General features: G+C 38.0%; 1 protein-coding gene across 1 annotated transcript; it reads right to left on the bottom strand.

The window, feature by feature from the left end:
• Positions 1-2773: 2773 nt before the first annotated feature.
• On the bottom strand, positions 2774-4419 carry LOC145668522 (uncharacterized). Its single transcript, XM_081736503.1, has 2 exons — positions 4334-4419; positions 2774-3455 (listed from the first exon to the last, which is right to left on the bottom strand). The coding sequence occupies exons 1-2, from the start codon at positions 4417-4419 to the stop codon at positions 2774-2776; spliced, it is 768 nt and encodes a 255-aa protein (XP_081592629.1).
• Between the last annotated feature and the right edge of the window lie 6006 nt (positions 4420-10425).

The raw sequence follows: 10425 nt of genomic DNA on the forward strand, positions 1-10425 counted from the left end.
AGTGGATTTTAGTTTAGCGTCCCTTTCAGCAGCGAGGCTACGTGAGACGTGGACCTACTGATTAACGTGGAATCCGAACCACATGAGCTCCCGCCGGGAATCGAACCCGGGTCTCCCACGCCAAAGGCGCGTACGCTAACCGCTTAGCCACGAAGGAGCTCTGCTCCAACAGGGAGGTGGATCCATTTTTTATGCAGCAGTCAGAAAGTTGTGACATCTAAAATTTTGAAAATGTTAATTTTAAAAAATCATTGATATGCTAGGAGTAAGAAATACAGGTGGTTCTATATTTTAAAACTCAAAGGCGAATTATCCTCTTAATATAATCTCAGATGTAAGGCTTATTTACCAAGCATATGTCAAAGTACTTACATAGAAATCAAAATTATAGTTAGTTGTAATTTCACTAATTATGTTTGTTTAAAATATTTGAAAATTAAAAAAAAATCACAATATTGTCATACGATTATATAACAAAGGTCAAACTATCAATGTTCTTGAAAAATCAGTGCAATATATTTGTTCGTGATGTTTGGTATGTGTGATTGATTAGCAATAGTTGGAGGACCACTGTTAAATTATAAACAAAACTGTATTTCTTAGGAGGTTCATCCACGAATACGCAAGTTGAATAATGATCCAATTCTCATTCAATAGTAATATAATTTATCACATATATAATAAGTGAAAAAACAGATATAAGCCAATTAAAGAAATATATACATCTTAATTATAGATTAATAAAGTTAACTAAATATATGACTTGAATCTATTGTTTCACTTGATCGATTTTTTGTTTGTTTTATAATTGAAACACGAAATTGACGTGATAAAAACACATTGTCCTGCACTACTGAGCTTGATTGACGAACAAGCAATTACGCTGATTGTTCTTGGTACACAATTGTTGTAATGCAATATGCGTGATGAAAAATTGGATTGCTTATATTAAAATGCTAATTTTACGCACCACACAAAATCACCCTCGCACTGTCCATATCTGCTCATCTCTGTTCCTCGCGAAGAACCCTTTTCGCTCGGCGAGGACACTTCTTCCCCCTTCTACCTTTCTTAACGGTTGTCTTTGGGGTGAAAGTTGCAAACTAGGACTGCTTATAAGAAAACGGAATCCAATGCCTTCTTTGGGCCAAGAAAACACACTATTTTGGAAGGAAAATAAGAAAATGCTAACATACTCCCCCTCTTTGTCTGATTAGCGACCAACAAACAACGAGACACCTGTACTTGTAGTTGTCACCGATATGAAGAAATTGGGGCAGGTATTGGAACCAGTTTATTCACTGTACGCTTGTAAATGCCGCCTGCAGTTCGTACAGTAACAACCCTCACTAGCGAGTCTTTTCGCAGATGCACTTCTTGAATTACACCTAAGCACCATGACAAAGGAGGAATGTTTGCTTCCTTCAACAACACGATAGTACCTGGGGTTATATTTTTTCCTTTGGAACTACCACTTGTTTCCCTGCTGGAGTAAGTTCAGGTATTCCTTCGTCCACCGCTTCCAGATCACTTGAAAATATTTTTGTTTCAGCTGCCAACGGTGTAGTCTGTTGTTAGGGAGGTCAGTTATGTCTGGCACAGGGATAGAGGTGAGAGGTTGGCCTACTAGGAAATGACCGGGGGTTAAAATGTTTGTATCGTTTGCGTCGTCGTTCATTTTGTTATAGGACGAGAGTTGAGACAAGACTCAATTTGCGCTAAGAGCATACAAAGTTCTTGAAATGTCAATGTCGCGCCCTTTGTGGTCTGACGAGATGATGCTTCATAGATTTCACTCCTGCCTCCCACAATACCCCGAAGTGCGGAGATTTCACCGGGATTAAATGCCATTGTATGCCTTACGAAGATGTGAACTCCTCCACCCCTTTACGAAATGCATCCTCTCGTAACATCTTGTATATTTCTTTAAGCGCATTATTTGCATCTACAAATGTTTTGCTATTATCGCTGTAAATATCACTGCATTTGTCTCTTCTTGCTATGCATTTTCTCATGGCTGCAAGGAAAGATTCCGTTGTGAGGTCACTGACCGCTTCCAAATGTATGGCTTTTGTAGAAAAACAAACAAATACCGCTATATTACATTTTTTTGAGCGATTTCCTTCTGAAAGTTGACTTCATGTTTTCAGGCCCTGTATAATCGACCGCACAAGTTAAAAACGCTGGTGCCGGCCGCACTGTATGAGATTGGAATTGTCCCATTTTTTGAGTTAGAGCTGATGCCTTGAGACGAACACAAGTCACACAATGATGAATAATTCTCTTTGCTAATTGACGACACTTAGGGATCCAGTATCGTTGACGCACAGAGAATACTAATAATTGTAACCCACCGTGAAGATGTCTTTTATGCTCATTTTCCAAAATCAATGTTGCCAAATGCAAATCTGAAGGAATAATGTCTGGATGCTTGCCTTCACAGGGAAGGTTACTATTGTCAACCTTACACCGACTCGTAGCACTTGGTTTTCATCCAGTAGAGTACAGGCATTTTTGAGAGGGCTACGTACTGAGATTTGATAACCTGCACTGACATCCTTGATTTCTTGTTTATACTCCTTTTGTTGCGCTAATCTGATACACAGCTGTAGCGAATTGTTTAGTTCACTCGTTGATAGACTGCCTGTGTTTCGCTCGCTTCCTCTCCTTGCATTGCGCATGAAACGGCTACAGTAAGCTATCATTCGTACTAGCTTCGTTAGTCCGGAAAACTTGTTGATAACGTCATCTTCCGGCTCTTGAATAGTCAATGCTATGACTGTTTCTCTGTTGCTTCGCTAAAGTCCTGAATGCTGGATTTTCTTCTCGAAGAAGGCCATGAGTTCTTGGGCTGTGACAACCATGAAGGCACCTCCCACCAGATCTTTTGGTCCTGAATGGAATCAGGTTCGACACCACGAGAGATCATATCCGCAGGGTTGTCTGCTGATCTGCAGTGTTGCCAGTCGCTGATTTGTGTCATGTCCTGTATTTGGGCAACTCTGTTTGCAACAAACGGTTTCCATCTTGTGGGCGGTGACAATAAACAAGCAAGCACAATTTGTGAATCAGACCACAAATAAATGTTGTCTATCTTGAACTGTGGAACAGTTATAATTTTATGAGGTAAAGTTGCGAGTACCAATGCTGCACACAATTCTAGAGGGGCTAATGTGATTTTCTTTAGCGATGCTACTCGTGATTGTGCACACAGGAATTGTGTTTCTGTTTGACCATTTTGATTTGTTAATCGTACGAAGATACATGCTCCATAACCTGATTCGCTGCAGTCCGCAAACCCACAGAGTTCAATACTGACTGGTTCTCCTTCCACTAAAACGAAACGATCTACTTGAATATGTTTAATGAATGCTAATAGCTGCTGCAAGTGTTGCCGTCTTGCGTGAAGTTCCGGCGGTAGTTTGTCATCCCATGTGATGGGTTCTAACCACAATCTTTGCAGAAAACAATTGTATGTAATAACTACTGAGCTTATCACGCCTAGTAGATATAAGATAGGCGCTATCACAGACGCTACTTGGCGCTTCTAGACCTAATGTGTTGACGCCCTCTACATCTTGAAACTGGACGGGATATGCAATTTCTCAATTTTCTGGCGGAATGGCTTAGAAAAAAGCTGCATTATTTGAACACCATTTGCGTAAGTTGAATCTTCCCCCTTGAAGCAACAAAATAAGCTCTGCTTGTAATCTTAAGGCCTCCTCTTTGCTGCTCGCACGGCTTGCGAGATCGTCCATGAAAAAAATCTTATTTTAATATTTTCGATGCCTCAGGGAATAGATGTGATTTCTCTCCCGCCAGCTGTTGCAAGCATCTTGTAGCTAAGAATGATGATGAAGCCATGTCATAGGTCACGGTCTGAAGTTCGAATGTTCGAATTGATTCCTCAGGTAATCTTCGCCATAGAATACATTGCAATGATGTGTCATCGGGATATACTCTAATGGCGCGATTCATTTTCTCTACGTCACCAGTAAACACTATAGGGTGGGCACGAAATCGCAATACGATGGAGAACAAATCTTGCTGCAATGTAGGCTCCAGCATAAGATTATAATTTAGTGACTTGCCACTTGTGGATTTGGCTGACGCATTAAACACCACGCAGACCTTCGTTGTGGTACTACTGGATTTGAACCCGGCGTGATGTGGTAGGTAAAAGACTGCTCCTTTGTTTTCTGCTCTTAATTGCGAATCATGAATTTTTCATGTGTCCCAGTTGTTCGTATTCCACCAGAAAATTTACATATGCCGTTTGTAGCTCGGGTTGACGCTTTAGTTTCCGCTCCAGTTGTTGTAGTCTAACTGTTACTTGTTGAAATGAGTCAGCAAGTACATATCGTTCTTCACCCAATGGCAAACGAAACACAAATTTGCCTGTCTCGCCTCGCACAACATTTTTCTGGAAATACGTTTCACATGCTGACTCTTCTGCGGTAATAGGGTTGGAGAACACTTCTTTCAGCTCCCAGGAACGCCGAAGTTGTTCGTGAAGATTGTCTTCTGTCCTGGTGAAGAATGAAGTCACTGGATTGTTCCTGTGGCATTCTGATGGGATACTTCCTGCGATGACCCAACCCAGCTGTGTGTCTTTTAGTACCGGAAGTTCTTTTCCCAGCAATTTTCGTTCGCTTTGAGTATCCTGAAGAATACTTCACCACCCAACAACAAGTCGACCTTCCCTGGAATGTTGAAAGCAACACTGAACAACTGATGTTTGCCTGATATGACGTTACCACTGACTGTACTGCGATGTCGACACAAAACCGTGCTTCTGACGCAGCATCATTGATGCCTTCGATGGGAATATGTCTTCTGTGTTTCTTGAGACGCAGACGCTGGAACAATGTCTTTGAAATGAAGTGGCTCTGAAATGCACTGTCCAGGAGGCACCAACATGTAATCCACTGCTGATTGCTGTGTCTAACCTTCATCATAGCCGTGGAAAGCAACACCTGGGACCTAAGCAAGCCTGGGACGTGTGCAAAACGTACCCTGAACCTTATGTTGCTCCTCTTGACTTCCATTGGGCGTGTTGTTACTTCTGTTATTCTCTGTCTTTCTTCTCTCTGAAGAAGACGACTCGCTTGATTGATTATTATAAAGCAAAAACATATTATCCTTCTTGCCACATTTTTTGCACTAAATTGATTTGCATTCGCTTGCTCGATGATTTTCCCGCAGATAGTTAATACAGAGATTATGCTTTCGAACCCACTCATTCTTTTGTTTGTCACTCGCTTTAATAAATGATTGGCATGGTAATATAGGGTGAGCTTCCTCGCAAAACTGGTATGCACGAGAAACTGTGAACACATACGCTTTCGTGTAATTGCTCTTAACACCATTTGTTTGCGATTGATGTATTCTTGCCCCCTTTACTTCACTTTCGTTTACATTCATTGTTTCCAACCCTTGGCATCTTTTCTCCAAAAATGACAAGAATTCCTCAAACGTGGGAAATGGTGTTTCAGTTTTGCGTAGCTTCCATGCTTTTCTACTGCTACTGTCTAATCCTGACACAAAGTGTTGAATAATTATTATATCCAATAGCTGACCTGCTGTTTTGAGCGCTTGTAATACGTTCATGTTGCTTGCCGCGGTGTTTATAAACTCCCTGAGTTCTTCTGCGTTTCTTTTTTTGCACCTGACGAATATTAAGGATCTCTTGAATGTACGATGCAGCTATTAGTTGTTTGATTGAGTACCTGTCTGACAGTAATTTCCATGCTACCGTGTAATTTGCTTCTGTGATGGGCAGATTATTTACCAATCTCAGCGCTTCCACTTTCAAAGATGATCTCAAATACTGCAGTTTTTGAATAGCGGAAATGTCTTTAGTATTGTGTGAAGCCACTGTTTGTAATCAACGTCAAATTGAGGAATCTAAATCGCTGGCAACTTTATTTGTGTGTGTGTATTAGCTCCTGATGCGTCACGATCTGAAGGCTGATTTTTATGTTCGTGTTTCGACAGAAGCGTTTGTAATTGTGTCTTTACACCGAAATACAAGTTTTCCATTTCTACCCCTGTGTCGTCTGTGTCAACCTCTTGCTCGATTTCAATGGCATCTTCTTTTTCTTGCAGCTTTAATCACACTCTGTCCAGATGCTCAACCCGTGCTTTAATAGCTTCCACATTTTGTTGGACTTCATAAAATTCACTTATATGTATGTATTCACTTATATGTCTGTATGCGCGAAATTTTTCCTTGGTACGCTGCGCGTCTTGTCTTACTCATTCCTAAATTTGATTTAAACAAGCAAGGAAAATACAAGATAAGCAAGATAATACTTACTGACCTTTGGTTCTAAAGCTGCTGCCTGGATACTACTCTGCTGCTGTAATCCTGGTGCTCTTCTCTCTGTTTGGGTGTGCTGTGGTACCAAGGTACTGATACTGTCAGGCGGGAAATGCTTTAAAGCAGATTTAGGTAAAATGCTTTAGAATGCATACGAATTTGTAGAATTTTATCTTCAATCTTCTCTGCCACAAATGATTTATATCAAAGCATTGACACTTGAAAGAATAAAGCAAGTTTCAGAATAAAAGAAAATTCCGCTAAAGTGAGTTTATGTGAAATAAATGAAGAAATTTGATACTAAATATAAATTAAACCTTGCTTAATATTATTAAGTGTTGTTTCTTTCTTTCATTTTTTTTCTTTTTCTGCTAACATTAGAAAATGTGCTGCGATGAGAACATAAATGAGCTTGAAACTGCGTCATAAATTTCTTTGAAGGTAGCACTATCGAGCAATAACATACTATAAAATAAGTATAAAGTTACATTCAATGTAGAAATAACATAAGGGCTTCAAGATACGAAGACATTTTAGTTTCGGGAGTCTATGCTTACTTTTATTGACTGAAGTTAAATGTAGGTGTGGACACTTAAAATTGAAATTCGTGCTTATTTCCATGGGAAAATAATAATTTGTTACTGATTGAGTATTGATACTATATACATGTATTTTTATTTAATATTTCTTTCATTATTTCAATCTTTCTTCATCAACAGTATTACATGCTTCCTACTCTTCTTTTCTGTTGTTTGCATTAGGAACTCTATGTGATACAATTAACTATGCCTCTAGACGCACGATCGATGGTTGTTATGGTTCGAGATATCTTCTTTGATTTAGTGAATCAGCCAAACAATCTTATTGGTGATGTCATATCTCGATCAGCCAATAAGATCACAGGATACTAACATCATATGCTGAAACGTTTGGAATCACCAAATATCCCACACGTTACTACGTTACAAAGAAACTAGTTTTCACATATTAATATCGTGCTAAATACTTGAAATAAAAACATATTTTATTACAGCTATGTAACATTTTGTAGTCTTGGAGAAAAACATATTCAGTGATTGTAATCAATAAAGAATCAGGAAATTAGTAATAGTAATTAATTTGAAGTGTTGTTTAGACTAAAACGGATACTTCAACATTGTCGTGCTTGGATGAAAAATATGATCTATTATGCAGTTAAGTATAATATACTGTAAATATGAATACCCTTGAGATGTTCATCAACATTTTAAACAATAGACAAGCAAGTCATAGCTTATATTTCACTTAAATTGTAATATGAATATGAAATCCGTATTAAGTGCTAAAGGGAAAATATTGAGTAAACAGCCGAGATGTTACTTCAGAAGGAATGGGACATATAGGCGCGCGCGTTCTTCTGGGGATTCTTTAAGCTACTTCCACAGTTATTACTAGATAGCCAGTTTTTCCCTGAGTAGTGTTAGGCACATCGGCTACATTTTTACATTAAACTGAAGTTTTTTTTTATTTTTGGCACTTAGTACGGATTTCATACTGTATAATTTTCTTTTCGCAAATCGGCAGATATCTGATTCAATACTAATTCAGTATTTTGAATGAGTAACACCGTGCATCATAGTCCTAGATGCTACCAAAGTTTTGGCAGAGACATTTTAGCAGATGCTCGTTTAACCTCTACGTAGAGCTTTAACTGAGTCGAAAATTAACTTTCTTCTAAGAATATTTCACGACGTTTTCTAGATCAGATCAATGGTACGCATCATAATCAAAGTTACTAAGCAAAACGAATAAATTTTATATCAGAATGTTCCATTAGAATAAGATATAGCACCAGGTCTTTACTGAAAGATATAGATAGATTGGTAGGTAGGTAGGTACATAGATAGAGATAGATAGATGCATGAGGTTTATGCCAAAAAGGTCCTGCTCAGACCGGTTTTTCCAAGCACTCAAATATTTATCAGGTCTATGGCGAACTTCACTGGTCTATTTCAGTCCTCGTGAGGTCTAACGCGGCCCTCGCGAGGTCTAAGTAGGTTCATTGAGGTCTAAATGTGACTTCAGGGCTGCCAACATACTTTACAATAACTTCAAGGATCAAAATGAAATATGATATATTAAATTCTTTTGCATTTTACACAAACAAAAATAGCTGAAATTTAGTACCATGGAAATATTAATAGGGAGATATTGTTTGATGTATTATTTAGTGAACAAAATTAACAGTGTTGCCATACCAATAACAAGATTTTTCAAATAACACTAAGCAATATTTTTCTATATTTCAAATGTGCATGTTAAACGAAATATTACTGCCTTTATTGTTTAATGCTGCAAACCGAAGGCGTTGAAGTGTCGAAAACATTCAAATTTCAAAGGTCTCTACGACAATAATATTGCAAGTGAATTGCAAGGGAAAATACTACATTATGATCTTTATATCTGCTCTATACTACATTATGATCTGTATATCCATTAAAAAGAATATATGATTGAACGTAGTATTTTCCAAAGCGGCTTTAGGAAATAAAACATGTTTGATATAGTATCGTACAATACTGTACTTTGAACATGAATTCCCTTCATTTAAAAGTTTTAACGCATTAATGAAACGATACGGCAATTCGTAATTTTCTATGGACTTCATTTTTTACGTAGTAAACAAAATAAACGTTTCAATTATTAGTTGAAACCAGCATTCGATCCAATTCTTCCAAAACATCGATGTTAGAAAAAAAGTTACAAGTCAAAAACATATTTAATACAAACTGCAAAAACCTTCTTGTATTTTCATGTAGCATAGGCTTCAAGAACAAAATGAAATGTAGGAAAAGACAGATGAAATCAACACCTGGAGAAAATACTATCTATTCTTGTACAGTCGTGCATTTGTTTCTTTAAAAAATTAATGTATCATCCTTTTACCCTTTCCTGTAACTTGTTTTTATTTTAGAGTTGACTGCGTGATAAGAGTTAAAGCTGTCTCGTCTCTAGAAGGTGTTGTGGAAAGGATGTCTTGTTTCTGAAAATGTACTATTTCCATTTGGAGGAGTGCTGTCTCGTCTCGTATCACGTCACGGATACTCTGTATCGTCCCGTCTCGTGAGTAACCCTAGTTGCATGAAGATACAAGTTAAAAGGTGTAAACACATACATAATTGAGTGTTTCAGAACAAACCTAAAATTTTGTATATTCAACCAAAGTTAGTAACGAGGCCCTCAATGGTAGGTGGTAGAGCGCTCACTTCCGGTGTATGATATTCCAAGTTCGATCCTAGCTCCTACCCAAGTGGGAATTGTGGAGGGAAAGTTTTGTGTATGAGTTTTCTCGGTGTTGTTCCGTTTTCTGCTAATTTCTTCATTTCAGAAGTTTGTTCGATCTCGTCACCACTGTCTCCTTTAGACTCGTCTGCGACGTTCAAGCCAGAAAAAAGGAAAAGAACTTCAAAGATGCTGCGGCATTCAAGACGTATATCATAATAATACTTAGGAGACATCAATATTTTTGCTCAACGATTGAAGCTGAGCACCCTATTCAACAGCGAGCCTGTTTGAGACGGAGACCTACCATTTAAAGTATACTCTGAACCTCAAGAGCTCCGTCCCAAAGACGCGTATGCTAACTATATACCACAAGGGAGCTCGTTCGTGGTTATATACAATATTTGAATTCGTTTATCGACATTGCGGGTAAGTAAAATAACGCTCAACATGACACAGACTTCTAAAGATGCAATAATTCAAAATGATACATCGTTTTCTTAACCTCTCCCGCTCTGGTAACAGTCGTGAAAGTAAAACTTTTAAATTAATAATTTTGACAACTAAATTAACGACGTATTTTGTGAGATACCTACAAGTAATCTGTCCGAACGTTCGAGTAAATTATTGAGTGTGTCTAACAAGATATGTACAATGTCAGACATCTGCAAATCCATAAACGACTTCGTTAAAAGAGTTAATATAACACCGTCATACAAATTCACTTACGATGACAAACTGAAAGATTTAAGAACACCGTTACAAGTGACAGCTATTGAGACTATACAATACTTCAAGTGCGCAAGGATAAAAAAAATATAAAATATAATAAATTGTAGTCA

The sequence above is a fragment of the Thermobia domestica genome, chromosome 1 (assembly GCF_964235325.1).
Source record: "Thermobia domestica chromosome 1, izTheDome1.hap1.1, whole genome shotgun sequence".
Lineage (NCBI taxonomy): Eukaryota > Metazoa > Arthropoda > Insecta > Zygentoma > Lepismatidae > Thermobia > Thermobia domestica.